The 25,925-nt window shown below is 31.1% G+C and overlaps 1 protein-coding gene across 3 annotated transcripts in view; it reads right to left on the bottom strand.

Moving 5' to 3' along the window:
• Nucleotides 1-535: 535 nt before the first annotated feature.
• The window catches only part of LOC118201100 (lon protease homolog 2, peroxisomal-like), an 82,879-nt gene continuing 57,489 nt past the window's right edge, over nucleotides 536-25,925 (bottom strand). For all 3 annotated transcript variants that reach the window (XM_035373126.2, XM_085820436.1, XM_085820437.1), the window contains 8 exons: nucleotides 25,176-25,255; nucleotides 21,951-22,047; nucleotides 21,712-21,847; nucleotides 20,121-20,374; nucleotides 17,450-17,662; nucleotides 12,502-12,705; nucleotides 2,673-2,783; nucleotides 536-1,474 (listed from right to left, as the gene is read on the bottom strand). In XM_035373126.2, coding sequence (XP_035229017.1) covers nucleotides 1,358-1,474; nucleotides 2,673-2,783; nucleotides 12,502-12,705; nucleotides 17,450-17,662; nucleotides 20,121-20,374; nucleotides 21,712-21,847; nucleotides 21,951-22,047; nucleotides 25,176-25,255 — 1,212 coding nt within the window. In that variant the 3' untranslated portion in view covers nucleotides 536-1,357. The remainder of the gene's footprint in view (nucleotides 1,475-2,672; nucleotides 2,784-12,501; nucleotides 12,706-17,449; nucleotides 17,663-20,120; nucleotides 20,375-21,711; nucleotides 21,848-21,950; nucleotides 22,048-25,175; nucleotides 25,256-25,925) is intronic.

Here is a 25,925-nt window from a genome sequence, read left to right as displayed (position 1 = left end):
AAAAGGGGGTTGGCCTGTGCCCAGTGAACCCGTCGGCAGCATCGCAAAGCACAATTTGGCTAAAAAAAGATCATGCTTTGAATCTGGTGGGATTGCCATGGTATTATCCACAAAGAGTATCTGGAAAAAGGTAAAACCCTTGACAGCAAGATGCTAGAGCATGTTAACTCTGCTGTCAAGGAAAATGCTGAACCGAATTCTGGTGCAAAAAGGGTAATGTTTCATCAAGATAATGCAAGATCGCATGTGTCTGCATTCACCGGCTGGACTATGTATGGACTCGAATAGGATCTTTTGCCACACCCACCACGTAGCCCCGACATCGCTCCTTCGGACTTCTACCTTTTTACACACCTGAAGCTACATCTGGCTGGTGCTTTCTTCCTTTTCTGCACAGGATGTTTGAAATGAGGTTGGTTTGTTTTTGGACTCGCGGCCACCAAGTTTCTGGGCCGAAGGCTTTAAAAAACTACCCAAACGTTGGCAGAAAATCATAGATTTAGGTGGTGATTACTACCTGTACTAAAGCTACTGCTTTGTTTTTTTTTTTTTTTTTTTTTTTCCTAACTTTATTAAGAACGTTTTTTGGTGGAAAACTTTCATTATGATCAGGTGTAAAAGGTAAATCAAGTTTATTTTGAACTGGACTTGTATATTCTATTTAACAGGACACCACAGTGTAATACTGAATATAAATTTACCATTCAGGATAAGAATTTTATCTGTTTCACATTCTGCCTCTTCCCCAAATCACATAACAGAACATATAAAAGTTCCACTGGTAACACATCAGTGACAGTTTGTCAATCCATATTCAAATATCTGTTGCAGAATAATCCATATACAACTGTCTGTTATGGAATAATACAAAACACATGAAAAGAAATGTGTGCATGACCCAAACAGAATTTTCAGTAAAGTTTGATTTCAATAATCTCATCTGTTATGCTGCTAAAGATGTTAACTGCTAGGGATGGAAATTCAAAACAAAATTATAGTTTCTAATATAAGCATACACGAACATTAAAAAAATACTCTCTTTTTATTTACAAAATACACATTTTGTTACAGTTTATACAAAGTCGTAAGAAAATGAACATATTCTTGAATATTGCACAAAAATGTTAAATGAAATTTACAAATTTTTTTACTTAATTTAAAAAATGAAAAGTAAGGTTAGAAATTTAACAGCTATACACACTTTGATAAGTTGTGTATATAAATTGCATAAGCATTGATATGAAAAACAGGTAAAAAAGTAGCATCTCTTAATTATCTGTATATTCTTCATATACAGATACACATATCTTGCATTCAAAATAAACAGATTCTGTAGTAATATCACAGTAATTCTGTTTCAGAGTTTACTCTTTATATGCTGCTGTTCTTCCTTGGGTTTAATATCAAAACCACCTTCAAATGCTGCTTGCAAGACTTCATTAATATGTGAGCACAAATGGAAGTTCATGTCATTCTGTATGAGAAAAATCAATTCAATACATTAAAATATATATATACTTATATACACATGCATTACAATATAAGCTTTGCAAGTGGTAAAAAAATCATGCGAGTTTTATTTTTTTTTTAAAAAAAAGTGCAGTTATATTGCTGTAAACTCTGAGTACAATGTTCCTAATGATGATGAATTTATATCAAATTGTCTTTTCAAATACATATAGCTCTTCATTTAAAAATTAATTAAACAGACTAAGCCTCACCAACAGCCAAGTGTTTAAGACTGCTGAATACAAGCACTTTGGGCCTGTGTTTGATCACAGGTAGGCAAGCTGGCTACATGGTTGTTTTCATGGTTTTATCCATATGTAACATGAATATAAGCCAGTTGTCTATGACCTCCAAGAAAGCATCCCTCATCTTAAGCAGACAGCCCTTGTGTGTTTTGTCGTATTCCAATAACCTAATCTACCCAGACACACATTTTTTTTTAACTTTTTAGTTACTCAGCTCCATCCTTTGGTTTCTCAGTGTGTTATTAAAGATTTTGATTTTGAGCACGGCTGGGTCGCTGGCTGCCCTCATTTGTGGTTTGATGGGAGAAGTCCTTTTAACCATATGGCAGCAATGCCAGGTGGGTGGGCTTCTTCCCAGTTTCTTACCCAGACACATCTTAATTTTAATCTTTTAATAAACACACTTCACTATCAAGTATTATAAGTAATTTATGCTCATAATATTAGGTGTCAAAGATTATTCTTTCCATTATTCAACTATCTCACTGAACCAAAATGCATTTTAATTAAATATTTTTCCAATTCTTTTTATCAGCATATTCATGCAGATTAGTATTATATAAACTTAAAGCTTGCATGTATTCTGCACAGCATATTAAAATACATTGGTAGTTAAGTGAAAAATAAAACATATGAGCAATTTGCAATCAGCTTATTAAAATTGATGAACACACATCTAAAATTTTAAATGTATCAAATATGCTCTTAAACATATCTTACTGGAAAATGCAATAAAATGTGATCAATATTTTCAAAATAAATTTATTCATTTTTTTAAGAATGCCCAATTTATTACAAACAATTTAGTGACCGGGCAGGAGATAAAATACTCATCTTAGATTTAAATACTAATGAATAGAAACAAAGACATCTTTTTCTTTCCCACCCCCTTATATCAAGTTTGAAAATAATACTGACCTTTACAGACTGAGGAACTTCAACTAAGTCTTTCTCATTCCGACTAGGCAATATACAACTTCTCATGCCAGCTCTGTGGGCAGCAAGAACTTTTTCCTTCACGCCACCAACCTGCAATCACACAAAATATGGTAATATCATTAGCTTACCAAGTATAGTGATAAATCAATTGATGACATTATGAAATGTGCCTATTAGTAGTACACAATTGGAAAATAAAATACTAAAAATGTGTCTACTGAGTTCGTACATGTTTCTGCATGTTGCAATTAATATTTGATAGTTTTAAGGAACATAATGAAAAAAATTAAGGACCTATCAGGAAAGGGAATTGAATACATTAAAGAAATTATCTACATTCGAACTTCACTTTTGCAATAGCATTTTAAGAATAAAATAAATCTGTAAGTAGGATACATATTATTAATCATAATCTAATACTTAACTTACCAATAAAATAAATTCGAGAATAAAACCAACTTTGTAAAATTTATCAGGCCCTTACTATTAAATTATAAAATTGCTACGAAATTTACACTTGTATTATTTTTGTTTTACATTTACAATAGTCTCATATATTTAAAAAAAAAAAAAAAAGATTAGTGACATTTAGGTTTTACTAACAACTTTACGTTGATTCTTTCTTTTATGCCTTGTTTCGTCAAATATTTGCTCAGTCCAGAGGTTTATGCAAATATTTTACCAAAGGGTATAGGTGTAAATGATAAATATCATAACCAGCATGACTTGCAACAGAAGTTTGGCTATTGCCACTACTGCTGCTTGCTAAGAGAGAGAGATGCCGATAAGAACAGATATGAATACCCAATATTAACAAGATTGGTAAAGTGTTGAAAATTAACTGCACTTTGCATGTCTGACCACGTTAGTATCATAGGTTCGTGCAGAGTTGCTGGAGTTATAATCCAGTTTAACATATAGTAAGCTGCCAAACTATCATTAGCTGTGTGGAATAAACTTTTATGTTGTGACTCACCTTAACACAGAGATAAATTCCAAGGATGAGCAATTAGTTACAAGTATCTTTCTATACATAAGAAGCATTCTAGATTTACATGGCAACTATTTTTTTTTTTTTTTTTCCCTAAAAAATATTTGTTACGAAACACTTCTCAAATCATAATCTTGAAGAAAATTTTACAGTTTAAAATACAGATAATTCTGAATATAATTTATGATATTGATTCTAAAATGATATTAGGATAATTACACACATGGGGGGGGGACCAGCCAACCCTACAAAACATGTATGTTTCGTAGCAACAACATACAACAAAATATTTATGCATCTTTTTAATTTGAAAATTTTCAAAATATTTTACCTAATTTACACCAGTTTCCTTCTGTTTAACATTTGTTTTGTTTTGGTAAACAAATCAATTTTCCCACTAGTCTCTGCTTCATTCCCTAATTTGTTCTGGTTTTAACAATATACCTTTGAAGAATACTTTTCTTTCTCTTCACGTAATCAATTTCCTTCTCAGTCAGTATGTTTCCTCCTTTAGAATTTCAGATTTAACTGAAGATTTCTGTTATTCTAAAGAACTACGTGTAAGAATGTACAGAGCTAATTTTATTTCTTTAACAATACGAGTATTGAGAATATATCTGAAATGATAGAAGGTCAGTTACGGCACTAGAGCTGGAGTAGAGGAACTTTTAGTAGTTAGTGAAACAATAAGTGACAAAATTTAGAAATGGCAAAATTTTTAGAATTTAGGACAGACACTGGGTAGCAAAATATCTGACCCATAGAGATTACAGGGACAAAATGCTCAAATGTAGCAATCTCTATGGGTGCAGTAAAACCTATCTCAGTAAAACACAGATGAATCTTTTAAACTGCCATTTTCTTTCTTTTATTTTTCTTTCCATTAATAGACAAATTCATTTCTACAGATACCTATCCACGTAACAAGATTAGAACTATTTTTGCAATTATCCATACTTGTGTGCAGTGAAAAGATGGGGAAATAAAGGGAAGATTAAACATGCTAAAAGAAGAAGACTTCTAGGATCAAAAGCAGAAAATTGAAATAACTCTGTTTTCACTGTTCTTCCAAAAATTTTCCATAAAATAACAAATTCATCACAAATTTCTTAAAGCACACATTCATTATGTATTAATGTTATGAAAAAATCTTTCATTTGGCCACATTTTCTGGAATTAAAGGTCTATAAATCTTGCTTTCAAATCCCTCTAAATCTTCCGAGGTCAAAGGTCTAAAAATTCTTCCTGCTATCATATGTCTTTGAACAAAATGGATGAGAAAAGGAGGTTGCAGAAGGCAGTTACTTGCATTTCAGATGATCATCAGGCAGTAAATGCAGATCAGCAGAGAGGATGGTGTTGCGTGGTGCTTTAGCAATGAAGGTCGTAGTTCGTCTGAGGAGAGGCTGGGAGTGGGGATAGAGTCAGTAGAAGGGGCTTTCCTATTGGCCAAGCAGGAGGCTTTGGTCAGGACATAAGCTGATTGGCTGGAATAAGTGTGAGTTAAGATACGTGCAAGTAGAGGGTAGGAGACTCTTTTCATTGTCACATGAATGATTAGCAGAAATGCCAAAAAAGTGGGGAGAGAGAAGTGTACAAATAGGTAAAATTTAAGAACAAGGTACGTAATTTTAAGTAAATAATAAATACAATGACAGAAGAATAAAAATTAGGTGCATCTGGACCATGGTGGGAGTAACATAAATTTAGCTGAATAATGGAGATAAGATTTTAATTAATTTAGTAAGTACTGCGAACTGCTCTGTGTCTTCTTCTATTAGATCTGTCATTATACATTATGGGTCTTTATTGATATTATACTTTATGGGTCGCAACATGGTCTTACAAACGAGTAATTTGTGATCAGAAGCTAAAACGCTTTTCGAACAATTAAGGGGGTAAGTTGAGTTTTACTGGCTCAAAGCTCTAAGATCATATGTTTAATATGGGACTTTCATATGAGATGATTATTTAAAATAATGCCAAAATAATGACTTGCTTGAACCAGGAAATAATTATGTTGTGCATTTAATATTCCTTTTGAATGTGAGGACAGTTGCTCCAGGTTTTTCTATAATGGTTAGTATCTTCCAAGCTTTAAGGCAGGACTCTAGTGCCTGAATGTGCATTTGTAACTGCTGGCTAGCTGTGCTAAAGAGATGCACTTTGTGTGAGGATCGCTGTGTCATCAGCAAGATAGGATTTCAGTATGGAAATTTATGTACTCTGGGAAACCCAGGGCCTCTCTGCCAACTCTGTAAGAGCAAAAAGTCAGAAGATTTTTGAATAAAAATGTTTCAGAAAAAAGTGTAAAGTAAATTTTTAAGAGAAAACTGATATATGGGGGGGGGGGCTCTAATGAAAAATAAATACATAAATAAAATGAAATTAACTTTAAATAATTTTTAAATTAAACTTTTAAGTAGCTTTTGCTAAGATGTGCTTTGGAAACGATGCTTCATAGCACTTTCTTATTTTTCAGAATCAAAATATTTCCAAGTTTTAAAAAATGGAAAGTAATATTATTTTTAAAATATGACATGAGAAAATAAAAATATTTTATTTTAATACTATTTCTTAATTACAATTTAATACATTATTTTTTTAATTATATTTATTAATTTTATTACGTTTGTTAAAAAACAGAAAAGGGTCGAAAAATTTGCAAATATCTAGATTTTTGCCAAAATATTGATAAATTGCCAAATTAAGTACAGTCAAAAGTTGTTAATCCGGACTCGTCGGTACTTCAGCAATTCCGGATTATAGATCATCAGTTTAAATCTGGTAAGATGGCATGCAGAAATTATAAAATTAAAAATATGAAACCGTAATTTATAAAATAAAGAACAATTATGATCTAAAGGGTATCAAAATTTACAAAAAGAAAAAGCTTAATATTTATTTGTTTACTTTATTAAACATTTCTTTCAATGCAAGTTGTTTAAGTTGCTTCGTTTTATATGATAATACTTTCTCTTTAATTCTATAAACAGACATAATTTCTTGTTCAGTTACAAAGTTCCGCTATTCAAGTCCTACAATTGCTGTGTCGAGAATACCGACTAATTTGTCAATCGAAAGTTTTTCGTTTTCTATAACCTCTGTGTCACTTTCTTCACTATCGGAAACAAATTATAATGACCAGGAATTTGATTTAAATCATATCAAAGATGGAATACATCGAGGTGAAATACTACATTTAGTAAGAAATTATAAGCCAAATAAAATGAAAACATCTGCCCTGAAGATAAGGATAGTGCTGACAGCTCAACTTCCAATTCATTGCGTGCCGTTGCAAAGCGACGCATGCGCTGAAAGCTTGTAGCTGAGGTCTGGATTATGGGTGTCCGAATTAATGACTTTTGACTGTAATAATAAACAAAACCATACCTAACAGGGTTCATAGCCACATTTTAGTTAAAAATATGAGCACCTATAAGCACTTTTCAAGCACATTTTAAGGAAAAAATAAGCACCTGTCTAATTACATTATACACAACTGCATAACCTTAAAAGAAAAATTAGACTTATTATTTAAATATGAGCAATGCAATATTTATTAAGAGAATGAGCATTACCTCAACCATGGAAAACAATTAACTTTTTTTTTTTTTTTTTAATTTTAAATGACAGTTCAATTTACAGAATTAGTTTACAATGAGAGAAAAAAAAACTATGCAGAACTAAACTATATTACAAAATTTAATGATGATATTTCAGTTGAAAATATAGAAAATAAATAATAATAAGCCATATTAATTGTATTCGTTTGGCACCTAATAATAAATACAATTTATTTTTCCACTCATATTAATACTTAAATAATTTAACTTAAATCAAAATTCTGAACATTTTCTAAATTTTCATCGCATAACAGTTTTCCCTTAACATATATCCCAAGCAAAGTACTTTAAGTAATAAAGAGGAAGTCAGAAGACAGGAAATTGCTTCATTCAGTCATCCTCTAACAGTAAAAGCTTAACTAACCCGCATACTCGAAATTCCCGAATATTCCGGATAGTAACTGGAAAAAGAGGAGTGGGGGAGATTGTAGCTGTTCTTTAGGTTTAAATTTAGGCTAAATAAATGATTTTGACATTTTGATATGCACATCATATAAAAACCAACGGAACTGAGAAATATTCTGCTTAGAAAGCACAGTAAAACTCTTAAGTGTGCATAAACAAATCTCAGACTGAACATCAAAATTAATTATGAATGCAAAATACCGCAAACGTTATTGCGCAATACGTGCACGGCGTAATTCTTCCATATGTGATATTATGCAATCGGAATCAACACCTGCCGGTATTCGAAGAAAAAAGAACTAAATAAAGGAAAAGAAAGAGACTTACTACTCTGGGGTGCTTCTGATTCTAATTTTCAACAGACTGTATTAAATTTCCGGAATAGAATCAATCTTCGCTTGGCTTGGGTTGGGTAGACCGCAAAAACTTTTAGTCCTATTCAATCCAGATTGGACAGTGACAAAAAAAAGGTCTGCTGCTTCAATATTAAGAGATTTTGCGGAGAAACTCTCAACCTCCGTACTGTATAATGTATTGGCAAAGAAAATGAAATTATTTTGGCTATTCAATTACTTTCCTTTTATTTAAGCCATTCCGAATATTATTCCTTAGAAAGCTAATCTGTGTAAAAACACACCCATTTTTGGAAGTTTATCTATACTTCAGCAGTTACTGCAACTATACTATTATAAATATTCATACGTATGTGCATAATATAAGCATAACAATCATAATAAACACGAATATGAACTGACCACACGGAACGAAAATGCAAATTATTAAAATCTTGATAGAAATTCAAATGTGTGTAGTATTTGGGTGGGAGGAAAAGAATACCGAATATACCGAAATTTTCTATGTTTTCACAATTCTTTGGCCAATAGAACGATGTGCACCTGTCTGTACTCTCGCACACACCATAGGTTACCTTAATGCAGAGGAAGGGGGGAAAGCAATTTTTGGGAGTATGATTCACCATCTGACGTTGCATATAAGAAAGAAAAGTTGTTTATTTAGTTTCGGCTTTGGTACGGGAAAAAATGCGGGTTCATTAAAAACAAAGGATTAAAAAAAAAGCACTAAAAGCAAAAAATAAGCACTAAAAACAAAAAAATAAAGGCTTTAAAGAAAAAGTAAGCACCTATAAGGGCCTTTATATTTTATTTTCAAATATAAGGACTTATAAGCACTTGTAAGGACCGCTACGAACCCTGTCTAATAAACGAGAAATGAAATCATATCTCAAAAAGGGAAAGGATATTTTTGATGTAATATTTTATGAACACTTCATTCTTAAAAAGGAAATAATTTCAAAATGTTATGTTCCAATTGAGGTAGGCCCTTTTGCCCCCCCCCCATGTCATGTTAAGAAGCAGGAAAGAATTCAAATGATAATCCAGAAAATACATATTTGTCAATAAATCAAAAAGTATTTCTCCAAATTATTAATTCTTACTCAAAATGGTACTTATGTAAAGGAGACAGAAATGTCAGACGAGTAAAATTAAGGACTTTTTGCCAATTTGGATTTCGACTAAGGACCTTTTAAGCAAAAAAAACAGTTAAATTTGTGATCTGTAACTAAAAATATTTTAATCTGTAGTCTCTTGTAGATAAAGACATGTTAATTGGCAGAAAATTTTAACAATTATTATTAATAAAAAAAAAAAAAAAAAAAAAAAAAAAGAGGAACATGAATAGACTTGCATTATTTTCCCTCATTAATGATGTTTAACAAGAACATATTATTTAATGTGTTCAATACTAGATTTTTCATATTTAAATGACTATGGTGAATACCTATAATTATGTGGAAAGGCATTTGCAAAGACATTCATTTTAAGACCCTCTAAAATTAATATTTTATATACAAGAATTTGAAATTGATGAGCCCATGATCTCAAAAATAGTTTCCAAAAAACCTATGGACTTGTAAATACCTTTGAGGATTATACAAACCCTGAATTATAAACAAAAATTAATTTAATTTATATTGATACTAGATATAAAATTTCACAATTACTTAATTATGTAATGAATACGATTTTATTATGTGATTTTCAAACTTCTCCAAATAATTTCAAAAACTGCAACAGTAGTGTGAAACAGTATTTTAGAGGTTGGAAATAATCAGCAACACCGTGCAACATGTTGATGACATTTTATGCAATTTCTCTATTGTATGGGTTCTCAGTTTAAGGTTCACAGTTTAAGGAAGGAATGCAGTCAATCTTTTATTTAGGTGTTAAGTATTTAGTTATAGTTTATAAATATAAAAAACTAGTTTTATTCAAATTTTGGGTGTTTATCAATATTTCCCATATGTTTTGTTGTTTAATTTAAAAGCATGTCAAAAATAATGTGAGCTTAAATAAATAATATATATATACACACATATATATTAACACATATAATAGATAACCACTGCTTTTCCTTACTTTCACTGGTATTTAAAACTTAATATAGCTTTCAAAATTAGTTTAAAAAAGTAATATTTTCAGTTTGTAAACTAAGTATGCCCCAAAATGGAATTCCATCAAAAAATAAATAACCAATACAGTCAAAAGTCGTTAATCCGGACTCGTCGGGACTTTGGCGATTCCGGATTATCGATTTTTCCGGATTATAGATCATCAGTTTAAATCTCGTAAGATGGCATGCAGAAATTACAAAATTAAAAATATGAAACCGTAATTTATGAAATAAAGAACAATTATGATCTAAAGGGTATCAAAATTTACAAAAAGAAAATGCTTAATATTTATTTGTTTACTTTATTAAACATTTCCTTCAATGTAAGTTGCTTCGTTTCATGTGATAATACTTTCTTTTTAATTCTATTAAACAGACATAATTTCTTGTTTAGTTACAAAGTTCCGCTGTTCAAGTCCTATAATTGCTGTGTTGAGAATACGGACTAATTTGTCAATCGAAATGTTTTCGTTTTCAATAACCTCTGGGTCACTTTCTTCAATATCGGAAGTGAATTATAATGATGAGGAACTTGATTTAAATCATATCAAAGACGGAGTATATCGAGATGAAATACTACACTTAGTACGGAATTATAAACCAAATAAAATAAAAACATCTGCCCTGAAGATAAGGATAGTGCTGACAGATCAACTTCCAATCGGCAGTGTGAAATTGATAAACAGATTTCGGATTTCAAAACATACTTTCGCTTTGTAGATACAAATTATCGGAAATCGGGATAGTAAATATATATCGGAAATTCTATTTGACATAATCTTTCTAATCTATCATAATCTAATAATGACATTTCTGCCCCCCCCCTCTGCCGCAGAGCAGCGTGAAATTGATAAACAGATTTCGGATTTCAAAACATACTTTCGCTTTGTAGTAAATATATATCGAAAATTCTATTTGTCATAGTCGAAAGTTCAAGCTTACTTTTATAAAATTGCTCTAACAGTCTGCAAAAAATAATAAGCCGGATCCAATTCGAAGATTAAGGAACAACGCAATCAGCAACATTAACTGAATTAGATAACTTTAGCTTAGTGTATAACTCCGTTACACATTAAACGCGCATGCGCACAAACATATTCGCAGCCGTAAGGGTCTTACGCGCTCTCGTAAACGCCTGTGCGCATGCGTGAACGCGACGCATGCGCAGAAAGTTTGTAGCTTTGAGGTCCGGATTATGGGTGTCCGAATTAACGACTTTTGACTGTATTCAAAAACTGATTTTTATCAGTTTTTGAATATTAGTTATTTAAATATTGAAAGCTTAATAAAAAAATATTATTAAATGTTCTTAAAATTAAGATGCATAAAAACACTTTTTAATACTAAGAGAATTTTGAACCTGTTAAAAAAGGAGAATACTGTGTTTTTTAATGTGCTGGATGAAGTTCATACTGCTCTAAATACAAAATGTAAGAGTATTTCAATAATTGGCCTAGATAATTTATAATTACACTCCCTATCTTGGATCAAACCATAAGAAAAATATTTATTGTTGACAACAATACTGATTCCTAGGAACATGGGAGAGACTGGCCAGTTGTACCAATGAAACCTTACAGCAAAGCAAAGCAAAAAATAAATAAAAGAAAATAAATTTTTTAAAAAATCAGACCTAGAAAATAAAGTTGAAAGCACTGAAATGTTAAATGAAAAGGGCTGTTAACATCTATGTGTGCTGTTTCTTTTTTCAGTAAAATTTATATGGGAACGTGTGACATCATCAAGCAGTAGTAGCATGTTAATAATTTTTGCAACATCAAATTTCTTCCTTGAGATGTGTGTAATTCTGTTTAGGATAGTTCATAGCACTAAAAATTATTAATACACACATATAATACAAAGCTTGAATATGAAAAACTTGTCTCCAATTACATATGACCATTGCACAGAAGACACAGAGTATAAATTAGGAAAAAATATTGAATATAAGTAATAAAAATACACAATATTGATGTAATATGATAGTATGTGATTTATTATCATTATTGGTGCTTGCTTCTGTAATAGATATCAAAAATGAGATATGTGAGTTTTTTTATGAATATTACAGATTAAAATGTGCAGCATATATATATATATATATATCAGTTTCTAGGTGAAAGGAAAAGGTATTGATTTGAGCAACGGAGGAAAAATTGAGTAACGGAAAACCCTCACTTATCAAGAGAGGTTAATAATTATTTTAAATTCTACATTATGACATTCAGCTCAATTTACTACACTTCTGCACCGAAAAACTTACCTGTAAAAAGTATAGTCATACTCATATATACTATATATCATTAAGACTTACTGGTAATACTAAACCACGCAGGGTGATTTCCCCAGTCATTGCAACATCAGATCTCACAATTCGCCCAGTAAATAGGGACACAAGTACAGTAACAATGGTAACTCCAGCCGATGGACCATCCTTTCCCACTGCACCAGCAGGGAAATGTATGTGGATGTCAGTACCTTCCATTAAGTCTGCACCTTGGGGTATTTTTATACCATACTGCAAAATAAAAAATTTTGAAACTTAAAATTTTAAATAATAAAACAAAAGGTGGTAATTAAAATAATGACAATAAACATATAATAACAGATAATGACAAACATATAATTATTAACAATAAATATATAATCTATTATCTAATAAATTAAAAAAATTCTCATTCAAAACACATAATGGATGAAAATATACAAATTAATTTCAAGGTTCCAATTTTTCCATGCAGTTAAAAGAAATTAAGAACAATTTTCTGTTAAAAAATTATACATACACTGACAAGCCAAAAGATTACAGTTTTCAAAGTACTTGTCTCATGGCATGGATTGAATTGAATTATTCAATTATGGCAAAGCACACGAGGGCTATCTGCCTGAAGAGAGGGATGCCTCCGTGGAGGACTTTCTAAGGGAAACTGGCTTGTATACACGTTACACATGGAGAAAACTACGAAAACGCCCATGCAGCCAGCACGTTCGCGGGATTCGAACCTCGGACCGAACTACCAGTGTTCAGCGTCTTTAGCACTCGGCAGCTGGTGGGCCCTCATGATGTGGAAGGCATGTGAGTAAGTGGAAATGGTATTTAGCTGTTGCTGCAGAAGGTAAGGAATCATTCTGGCACTTATTTTTGCAAGTGATGGGAATGGCTGCTGATCTCAGTGAACTTGATAGAGGGCAAGAGAGAGTAATGGTCTGATACAACAATAGCCCGAAGACTCGGAATGAGGATCTCCAAAACTGCATAACTGGTAGTCTGCTCATGATCTGCCATTGTTAGTATTTATGCAAAGTGGATAAATGATGATGAAAGACGCCATCAACATCCATGCATCATCAAAGAAAAATGATGTCGAAGAGTGGACCCGCTTAGTACAGCAAAATCAGTGCCAGACAGTGTCTCAGCTGACAGCCCAATACAATGCAGGTCCAAGTGCAAGTGTTTTGGAACACACAATTCATCGGACACTTTGTATATGGAGGTGGTGGTGTATTTAATTATGGCAAAGCACACTAGGGCTATCTGCCTAAGGGAAGGGATGCCTTCGTGGACGACTTTATAAGGGAAACTGGCTCGTATACATGTTACACATGGGGAAATCCACAAAAACGCCCATGCAGCCAACCCGTTCGTGGGATTCGAATCTCGGACCGAACTACCAGTGTTCAGCGACTTTACCGCTCACCCGCTGGTGGGCACTTTGCATATGGAACTGTGCAGCAAACATCCCACTCGCATGCCTATGTTGCACAGTACACTGTGCCTACAGTGTGCCTGGAAACATGGAGACTAGACTACGGATAAGTGGAAGACAGTTATCTGGTCAGATCAATCACAATTTCTCATTCATCACGTTGATGGTTGTGTCAGCATATGCTGCCTTCCAGGCGAAACAATTGCTCCTCTGCCACGTAGAGCAAGTCATACACAGGCTGGTGGTGGCGGTATTATGCTTTAGGGGACATTCTCGGCATCTCTGGGACCCTTAGTTGTGGTAGAACAGACCACAAAAGCTGAGAATTACTTGAACATACTTGCAGATCAGTTGCACCCTCACGTGGTGTCCATCTTCCAAGAAGTGGAATCATCCAGTAGGACTATGCCTCATGTCACAAGGCTCGAACTGCATTGGGAGTGGTTCAAGGAGCATAAGGATGAATTCCAATTAATGTCCTGGCTACCTAACTTGCTGGATCTTAACCCAATAGAGCACATTTAGGATGCCATGAAGCGGCAACTCAGAGCTCAAATATCACCATATCAAATTATCTTGACTTTGTGTGACCGCTGCTTAGACATATGGTACAACCTGTCTCCAGTCATGTACCAAGAACTTGCAGCAACCGTACCAAGGCAAGTTTTGACAGTTTTGCACCAAAAGTCATGAAACGCATTACAGTGATATATTATTGAGAAGATGGTCATAATGTTTTGGCTCTTTAGTGTGTGTGTGTGTAAGTATGTAATATTTTAAGTGCATAGTCGTGAATCCAGTACTTTAATTTTTGGCTTTCAAAATAGTAGTGGTAGAGGGTGAAGGCTTATGAAGTAGCTAACAAAACTGAACTGAAGAATCACCATCTTCATTTTTACACATTTCAAATCATCTCTTTGGCAGACAAATTACTTTTCAACTATTGTTACAATAAAGTTTTATGTATACTGATTTTAAATGAACAACGTCACTTCACGCAGGAAAGCATAAGCAGCGTGGAAGTGTTCGCAGGGTGCAAACTAGGTAAAAAAAAAGGGAGGTGTGATTGCTCGAAGCAGTATTGATACTACGTAGATGCAAGTGCAAAGACAAGCCTCTATTGGTCAATATTACTTTTAGTTAACTTTTTCAAGCAGTGTTATGTAACTTGGAAATATCTCGAACTTGGGAGAGCAGATGAATTTAGGGGGAAGAGCACTGTATCTAGAATCTTTAATTTTAAGGTCGGCAATTATTTTTAAAGCAGCTATTAAAAAAAATGCATTTATTCATATAAGGATTGTTTTTGTCACACAAACAAAGGATGTGCACTAACACATTTATATACACTTACATACATACGCAGTACAAAATCCGAATGTCCAGTTATCTAGACCACCAGGAAAAAAATTTGTTTGTTCTTCACAAAGTTTATAAAAGCAGAAATATAATACTCAAGAAAAATCAAATTTCCGATTAAAGTGATTTTTCCCTTACTAACTGAAATTCATGTACGAGGGCTGCCTGAAAAGTTTCTGACTTCAACATGTAGATTGGAAGCTCAAATCTAACAAAGTGAGGCGAATTTGTTTGAACATCACATGATAACTACCAATCAAAATTTCAGCTATTTTGAATGCAAATTTTTTCGGTTTGACAATTACCTTTGTGAGTTCATGTGACTGTTTTTGGAAAAATTGAGTATAATGCCGTCATTAGATACTTCTTTTTGAAAGGTAATACTTCTGCACAGATTAAACAGGTGTTGGACACAGCGTATGGGGACTCTGCCCCATCATTTACTACTGTGAATGTTTCGGCAGCTGAATTTAAACGTGGTCATACAAGCCTGGGTGACAATGAACATTCAGAATGGCCAAAAACTGCAACAACTGATGAAAACATCGCTAAAATCCACCCTTTAGCGATTTTTAACCTTGTTTCAATGGTTGTCCAGTGGCAACCATTGAAACAAGGTTAGAGAGATAGCAGAGTATATGAGCATGTTCAAAGAACATGTTTACTAGTTTTGTTTTGTTGGTATAACAGCAGGGAAAGGAGTAAGAACAGCAATCCAAGGAATTTAATGCTCTTCCTTAACTTTCTGGATTTGAAACAGCTTATTATTTTGTTCCATGTATCATTATTAATCCCACTAAAATTACAGTTTGAGCAAATGATAATTTCTTAATTTTACTCTTTCCCCAAAACTGTGCATTTGAAATTCAGACAATGAAATTCTGGAATTTTATGCATATTGAAGTGCAAATATCAAGTAGCTTTTCAAAAGTTAATGAAGCAGTAAGATCATAGAAGAATTCTAGAAATATTTTAATATAAAATCTGATTTATTAGAAAATGCTGCCATTTCGCCTTTGTGTTACATTTTAATTTCATATGGTGATAATTCAGAAATAATAATGCAGAATACTTTTTTTAAGAAATGTTAATAAAGAATATTTTTTAATTTCTAGATCATCTTACTAGATTTACACTAATCTAAAACCTGAAAATTTCCGGATCACCAGGGAAATCTCAATGATTTTAGATCTCGAACTTCTTACTAATATAATGAATACATACAATAGAAGGATATTATTTATGATACTGATATGTATTCAGAAAGTAATTTAATGACTAGACAAATATATGAAAAATAAAATTTTATGTATCTATGGGAAAATTTAAAGGTGAAAATAACTTAAAAAAACACTTAAATTATTTTGAAAAATAAATAACTCTGTGTATTTATTTTTCAAAATAAATACACAGAGTTATTTATTTTTCAAATGTTCGCTCGCTTCCAAACAATACACCATAATAGCCTCCCCCATTTTTTTATTCTAATATTTTAATTTAATTGCTACTGTTATTCAACAGTATAAAAATCTGACTGCAGCTAATTCTATATTAATATCAGAATTTAACTTTGTACTTTTTTTTTTTTTTTTTAAATCTCAAACTAGAAGATTATGAGATTAAGATTTCTTTCTTTTCGAATTTTTAATCAGAAACCCTTAATTTACATTAATATGTCCAAAATTTAATTTCTATTATAAATTGATGATAAACTACTACTCTTTTCATTTACAATACAAAACATGAGAAAAGATTAGGTTTAGGGCAAAGTTATAGATGCTCACAATGCAAACTGCATAACTTCCACATGAACAACACTTCTACTAAAGTACAGAATGGCACAATGACTGTGTGACTACAGTAAGTGCAGAATAAAAAAACATTATGAATGGGCACTATTTCATGCTTAGTGATTATGCAAGATTAAAGTAGGAGAGTTTTTTCATCATGTATTCTAGAGATTTTGAAACTTGTAAGTAATGTAATTTTGAAGAACTTGCTAGTATTTTTTAACTACTAATTGTTCATAAATCGTAGTTTGTGAATGTACATAAGTACACCTCAGCTCCCACACCTCAGCAGCTGAAGTTTTTTTCCTAATGCATATCTATATCCAAAGGTTGAGAGAATACATTTCACTTAATGATTATGGTGTTCATAAGGTCAAGAGTTAAATGTTTTAAAAAAAATTCTTACCTCATGAATATGGGATCGGACTAAGTTCAAAGCTAACTGTGCTGATTCCTTCATCACTTTCCCAAGCTGGCCAGTTAATATAAGCTGTCCATCACCATCTATTTTTGTGGCTTCAACATACATTATTTCTCCTCCAGCTGCAGTCCAAGCTAGACCAACAGCTACACCTGGTTGACCCAAACGTCCCATAACTGTACTGTCATATAAAGGAGTCTTTAAAAAAAGGGGGGAAAGAACTAAAGTTAAAAATATGCCACTTACAAAACATTCTCATACACAGTCATTAAATTGTAAACATAAAGCATATTTGAGGAGCACTAGATGAAATACTAAGGTTTTTCACCAAATATATCATGATTCAATAAATAACTACAATTTATTCATAATAAGCTGACACACAGAGTTAAAAACTAACTGATTCAATTACAAACATTACAAAATATTATATATTTTATATAAATAAATAACTGAACTCTTTGCTACTATATCCCATACATGTGCTGCTTGTCATTAATGCAAGAATCAAATTTATTGGTATTTATGTGTTAAGAGAGAAGGACTGGTTAACTAAAATTAGTTTTTCTTTACTTCAGGTGTTTGGCAGTCCCTTCTAAAATAGCTTTGAAAGGGTTTTTTTTTTTTTTTTTGAAAGGTTCTTCAACTTTCTGCCACCACATGAACTCTACTCAATATGACTTCATATGCAGTATAGTCATATTTCTAGGTCCGTTCACCATTTTGAAAAACCCTATGTCTGCTCAATATTTTGCGAATAAAAATTTTAGAGCCACAAAATTGAATTTGTGGCTAACTTTGAAAATTTTAAAACAGGCTTTTTAGAATTCTTGTTTTATAGGCACACCAAGAGTCAGAATGAATTGGTTGCTCCATTTTTGATATTTCCTTTGATTGCATATAAAGTCATGGCTTTTCACTCGGGCACTGTCATAAGGAAGGTTTCTTTAGTTTCCTGGCAATTGCCAAAAATCCACTGAGGCAGCAGAACACAGCTCTTATTTTTTTTCTTTTCGACAAGAAGCTTTCATCAGTCTCTACGATTAAATCTTCACCACCTATTCATTTATTTTCATTACTCTACATCTCATATATATATATTTCTCTCAAATAACTGTTCCGCTTTATAACAATAGTAACAGCCATGTTGAGTTCTTCCATGCAAAATGTTACTGATTTCATTTCCTTAAACCAACAATAAATGAATCTGATGGTAGTAACTGATGGCAATCTACATGCTGTAAACCAATTGCCAAACTGCATTTCTACTGATTCTATGTCTTCCAAACATTGCCATGTGCTCTTCGACTGACTCATATAAACTTCATTTCAGGCAAATTGGAACACTGACAGTTACTTGGCAATATATTATATACTTGCAAGAAGCTACTAACCTTTATTATTGGCAAATCCCATACAGATCAAACTTATAATCTCTGGGGGGACTCTGTTCTTAAAACTGTTGTGGCTTATAGGTGTTTTAAAAACATAGCGACAACATATGGTTGCATCAGTGATGAATTGATGTTGTGGTACCAAAGTTGGCAACTATTCACTCTCTTTTGGTGAATTCTGGCTTTTTCTCTGTTTGCGTGCACATACCATTTATTCATAATGTGAGAATGTTCTAATAACATATAATTTTACTGCACTAAATGTGAAGTTGATGATTAATATGCACTATAATCATGAACTAAATTTAAAAGATTAGTGCATGAAGTCCAACACATTTTACAAACTTCAATGCACTGACCAACTCATTACAAAGGGACAGGTGATTTTTCTAAACTTAACCAACAGAAGAAACTTCTAGTGAATCTTTTTTGCAAAATTTAAAAGATTTTATAGAAAAAGGAAGAAAAAAAATATACACTATTTATTAAAAACAGTAAAATTAAGTATAAGGAAAAAATTGGTGAACTACGAAATTTCCTCAATATTTATTTATATTCTTCACAGTAATTTTTAAATAATATTGGAACAATTTTATTATTTGGCTTTCTGATAAAATTCCTCATTTTGGGAAAAAAAAAAAAAAAATACAATAAAATTTTCTAACTTAGAAGAAATAAAATGAAAAGCATTAAATAAGTATTAATTACATTAAACTATAATGAATACAATGAATTCCAGATTATCTATGCAGATTATTGCACAGATAATATAAAAACTGCCCTTATAATTGTAGTAACAAATGCACAGTATAAATAAATGCAGTCTTCAGAGGTTTAAAATACTGCATAAAGTTATGAAATTTAATCCAGTTTATTCATTGATATAATACAACAGCTTTTAAAATATATATTGTCTCCTCTGTGTGTATATATATATATTGATTTGTCAATTGAACTTTTGTTTAATGTTGACTGCAACACTGCTTCCATAGTACATTACTCAAAGATTGCAAAACCCTCGAGCAAGACACAGAAATAACTGAAAATCTAACAAAAAAATGTAAATTAAAAACATTTATTTATGCAATTTTTTTAAAGTGTAAAATCACTTCAGTGTTTATCACATAATGTATGCTTTTAAAAGGGGTAAAAATAAGAAAAATAATGCACACTTTTGGCAGTTATTGCATTTAACAAGACTCCCCCTTGAAAAAATTACAGCTAAAGTCTAAATATATTTTCACATAAAATTTCAAACTCACGCCTAAGATGTCCATCACTGCTTCTTTATCTAATACAAAGGGAAGTTCTGGAGGATGAAAAACAGGGCTCATTGCCACATTTTCACAATTAGCTGGAACTCCAGAGTTTTGTTTGTTTTTAGCATCGACTAAAACACTTTCCTTAGGTGGCATTGCCCTTTGCTTCTCAACAACTTTAACTGCAACTGCTCTACATACGGCACCCAATTTTCTTTCTAATCCTCGAACACCAGCTTCCCTAGTGTACTTCAAAACTTAAAAAAAAAATATATATATATATATATATATAATTTTTGAATTAAATTATAGAAATAAAAGCATGCACTTTCATGAAACAATTAAATTAACACAGTAATATCTATCAATTCCTGTGGATTGAAGTAAAACTAAATTATTAATACTTACATTTATTAAACACTAACAATAAATGGAATATAAATAATGAATTTATAACAGTGATCATTGCTTTGTCCTCGATACAAATAGGAGACTTTTTTTCAGTTAAATCATTACCCCCTCCCAAACAAACAAGCAAAAACAAAACAAAACAAAACAAAACAAAAAAAAAAAAAAAAAAAAAAAAAAAAAACCTCATGTGAATGCATGACCTTAAAGCTTCAAATTCTATCTTCAGGATTTGAGCAGAAGATTTTCACATCAACAAATACTAGAGATTTCTAAATTAGGATTTCCATTAGTGTTTTCAAAAAAGATGAATAAACATAAAAAAGTAATACAACAAATATCCTTGAATCCTCCATAAAAAGATATTTTTATAGGTTTTCACAGTATCATAACATAAAATTCTGGATTTTTTTTTTCTAATTTTTACATTAATATTGTGTGATCCAAAAAGTATAGACAGATGAAAACACTGATATCAGAAGTTTCCAGATTACAGCAAAACCTCAAATGAAAGATGACTATTTTGTCCCTCTTAAATAAAAATAACACTTAATGTTGCTAATTTGCAACAATACACCTTTGCAGATAGATGAAATTAACACCCAACTAAAAAAAATGCTGCAATTTTTTAAAAAATCTGGCATTTGTTTCTGCATTTAAGGGTTTAATGTAAAATAGTTTGAAAAGAAAAATATCAAAATTTCAGAAGAGTATATTACAATTTAAATAAAATTTAAAACATATATGCATATAGTAATTAATAGGTTTGCAATTTGTAGGTTAGTATTAAACACAGGCATCACTGAATGGGTTCACAATTTGTATGTTAGTATGAAATTTCAGTCATCACTGTTCAATTTTATTTTAAACAAAATGTACAGAAATAAAGTAAGGAATTTTACATTCAATATATAAGAATTTAAAATGTATTTTACTTATTGTACATACCATTACAAGATTTATCCAAAATACTATTTATTACAAACAAAATAACACTTAAAATAAATTACTCTAGCAAAGAACTTTTAGAATACTGAAGAAAAAAGATTTTTTGTATCATCAACAACTCATATTTATTTATAATGCTCATATTTATTTATAATAGAAAAGATTTTATAGCTAACTTAAATAAATAACATCCTTTCAATGTATTATTTAAGTGACAAGGAGAAATAATATAACATACTAATAGTTTGTATAGCATCATCTGTTATCTGAAGCATATCAGGAGTAAGCCCATGTTCTTTTAGCTGTTTAGGGACCAGATGATTCCGTGCTATATGCTCCTTCTCCTCATGAGTGTATCCAGGCACTGTTATTATCTAGGAAGTATAAAAAGAACTTACATTACAGAAATGTTCATTTACTTTTATATTATATCTATACTTAAAAACAAATACATAAGTAAGTTATTCAAAACCTTACCTCCATTCTATCTAAGAGTGCAGGAGGAATAGTAGTGACAGTATTGGCAGTTGCAATAAATAATACTTGAGATAAATCAAAAGGAACATTAAGATAGCTTGTAACAAATTAAGGAAATCTAACTGCTTTGCTAATTAATGATTCGTAAGGAAATTTATGTTATAGCTAAATGATAAGGATTAGAAAGTATTTAAAAAAAATTCTTTGTAATGTATTTCTCAGTTATTATTTTTATAAACTAATATTCCAGTTAATTGCTACTACTCTCCATTAACAACAAATTATTACTTCATAAAATAGTATTAAACTGCTATGTAAATTAACATATGATATTCATTATAAGCATATAAATAAACAACTGTTTAAAAAATAATAAAAATAAGACATCACTAAAATTATTACAAATATTTAAGATTTTTAATAACAACGTTAAAAATCATTAGCCTACATTTCTTTTTCTATGTATATATAAATAAAAGAGTATCACATAATGATCATATCACTGAGAATTAGCATGCACTTTTCTAATTTTAACTCATTTCAAATGCAAATAAATATTAATCTAACATGAGAGGAAAAACTCTTGAGTTTCCATTTCTTTTTCAGCAGCCTTACAGTGGTTGAGTGATTAAGACCACTGAATGCTAGGAGGTTCAACCTAAGCAAACAGGCTATAGGTGTTTTTCGTTGAGTTTTCCAATGTGTGCCTTTCATCCCTTGGGTCGATAAAATGGGTACCAAGTTCGCTTGGGTACTAAACACTAGGGGACCTGCAACAAGCTGACCACTTGTTCAGGGCATATGCTTATGCACCTCAAGGCTCATGATCAAGAAAGCAGATTCTGGGGCACTGCTGGCCTTGGCCCACTAGGGCTATTGCACCATTGAGTTTCCCATGTGTAACTTGAATATGAGCCAATTTCGCTTCATAAAGACATCTCTGCCTTACCACAGATAGTCTTCATTCGCTTTACCATATCCAAATAACTTAAAAACAATTCCCTTTTCAGTTACATATTTACAAATATTAAAAAAAGTTATAAAAACTGTATTTACAGTTTATTTATTTATAGATGCAGAAGATATAGATGCAGAATTTATATATTTATAGATGCAGAAGACAACAGAACCTAACCATCTTTATATCATAAATTACTTCACTGCCAAAACTGTTTCTATTTTCATTAAATTAATAATAAAAGTGGGACAAATAAAAAACCTTTTTGAAATTGAATCCCCAAAATAGTTTTCAAATCTCTCAAAATCTTCATATAAGAATTTTGAGGGGGAAAAAAATTAAATACTAAAATTTGTAACATTAAGAAAATTTCAAATCTGCATTTAATTAAAAAAATTAAAATCAACTTACATTTATTAAAATAATACATATGAAATTTAGTAAATAAAGATCCTCACTAAAATTCTTGAATCCTGATAAAAATATTAGAGTAACAGTTCAAATATTGCACATATTTTAACTCAAGATGACATTAATTATTTAAGTCCACAGAAACTGCAAAAATTTTACTGTTTTTCTTAACATTTCTGTGAAATGCCAACTAAATTTAGCTTTTGAAAATTAAGAGTTATAACACTTTAAGAAAATTCAATGATAAAAAAGAGTAGATTTCACTTTACAAATCTTGATTCACAGCAAGATTCATGGCATTCGAAGTTTCAGATTTCCCATCTCTATTAAATAATGAAAATTATTTAATATATAATAATTATAAAACGTAAATTATTCCATTTATACTGCAATATTCAAGTGCAGCATACACACTTTTTTCACAACACTAATGATCATTAATTTAAATTCTGCACTTTTTTATTAACATAAGAATGCCAAAAAGTTTTATATTTTAAATTTACCAGGTAATCTATGAAATTTCACGTACACAAATACAACACTCGCACGAAAATGGAGATTAATTTCTGTAAAAAATGTTTGCGTGAAATTTTTAAATATGTTCACTCAAATAGTCAAAAAAGGGCATAACATGTATTCAGAACTCCTAGTTTGTTTAACATTTTAATTAATTACCCCCTGATGAGTCTACTGGAACATTAAATAATGAATAATTAATTACAATTTGCATTTTGTGTTTAAAAAAATTGTTCTCTATGAATTTTTTTTTAATTTAATGCTGAAAAAGGTCAATATGTAATTATAATGTAGACATATAGTTCTTATTATAAAAATATTTTAAATAATGCAAATATTCATTTTTTGGCATTTTTAAATTTTAAAAATCAGATTTCTAAGAATTATGAAGTTACTTTTTTGGTGGAGTACAAGTCACTATAGTTACATTTAGCAAAAGTTTTATATCAAAATGAAAAATTAAACACTAAAAGTTTGACTCCCGTATGACAAAATGCATACCCCTATTTCTCATTAATTTTTTGGAATTAAGATAATTTTATAACTTGTGAAAAATATCCCAGTTCTAAACAGCTTTATTTTGTACTAACTTCTTATTTTTAAATACTAAACTATTTTTTACTCTTGTGATAGTGTTTGCCTAATTAATACTTTGGAAAAATCTTACTATAATGTTCATTTTCATATAAAAGATTAAAATAAATAAGTAAATAATTTTTAATTATTATATTTCTGCAATCTGAACAGCTTAAGCATAATTCCTCAAATTCAGCTTTTGTACAATTTTTAAATTTGCATATGAAACAATCTGCTGAAGAATATCAGTTTTTCATAGTATTGGGGAAAAATTTTGCAGTCTTTTGGCCTTTTTTTTTTTTTTTTTTTTTTTTTTTTTTTTTTGACAATACAGAACAATTAGAGAAACATTTTGTGCAGCTGTTGCAACAGAGAACAATATAAAAATCCTTTTATTTCTTCTGTCTCCTGGAAGTTATTGAATCTGCTCAGATGTTTTTTGAAATAACAGAAAAAATTGAATTTTGTAACGCATGTTAATATTCTGTTATCTAAACTTTTCATTAAAACTATTTGAGAATTCTCAAAAAGCACATTCATTTTTATTAAAGTGCCCTTATGTTATGTAAAATATATAATGGGGGGGGGAACTAAAATTACATAAAATCTAATATTTAAAGAAATAATATAGTACAACTATTTATATGCAACATTATATTGTCTTGAGAATATAAACAGAAATAGAATACAAATGAAGAAATAAAATAGAAATTATGTATGCAAAAAAAAAAAAAAAAAAAAAAACTAAAGAATTATAAGGATACTGGTCTGTAAAATTACAATTTTGTTCAGGATCTAATACTTCTAACATAGCTGCAGCAGGATCACCATGAATTCCGGTACTCTGAAAAGCAAAGCAAATAAATTAAAGTACAATAATAAATAAAATTAAAGGCTATCTTAAAATAAAATTAAGAAAGAAATAATGAAGCAATACTTCAAAACATATATGCAACTAAATTTTATACTGTTGTATTCTACGGGTTCTTGGATTTGGAATGACTGACGACAACACTTGATGAAGAATTAAAGCACAATTTATTCACCATTATTACACAGGTAAGTTCTAAAGACACGTTTACAGCCATAAAAAAAAACTACGACAAACATGTTGAAACAATCAGCAACACAGGCTATCAGGCTATAACAGTGAAGACAGCTTCACGGCATAAATATAGCTCCCGACTTGGTCAATCACTCTCGGAGCTCAACACACTCTCTACAATAAAACAATACACTACTAGTCTGCGCACAGGTGGGGTTTATATAGCTTTTGACCTGCCTTCGAGAACACTCTGGGGCAAAGCGGTATGAATTCATTCCAGAATGTTCTCACTTCTGGCTATGGCATATCACCAATTTTATTGCCATGTAGGCGATTTTGTGCCAAATCAGGCAACCCTGCCTTCTCTTGCTTTTTCCTGGCAACTCTAAATCTGCTTTGCAGGAAAGCTATCTCACTGCAGCTGGTCAATTTAATACCGATATCTGGAACTGATATTACTTCTAATAAA

This window comes from Stegodyphus dumicola, chromosome 7 (assembly GCF_044657685.1).
Source record: "Stegodyphus dumicola isolate Sdum_Otavi_A_Nest chromosome 7, ASM4465768v1".
Classification (NCBI taxonomy): domain Eukaryota; kingdom Metazoa; phylum Arthropoda; class Arachnida; order Araneae; family Eresidae; genus Stegodyphus; species Stegodyphus dumicola.
Note: the sequence above shows the minus strand (reverse complement) of the source record. Positions and strands in the feature narration are given on the sequence as shown.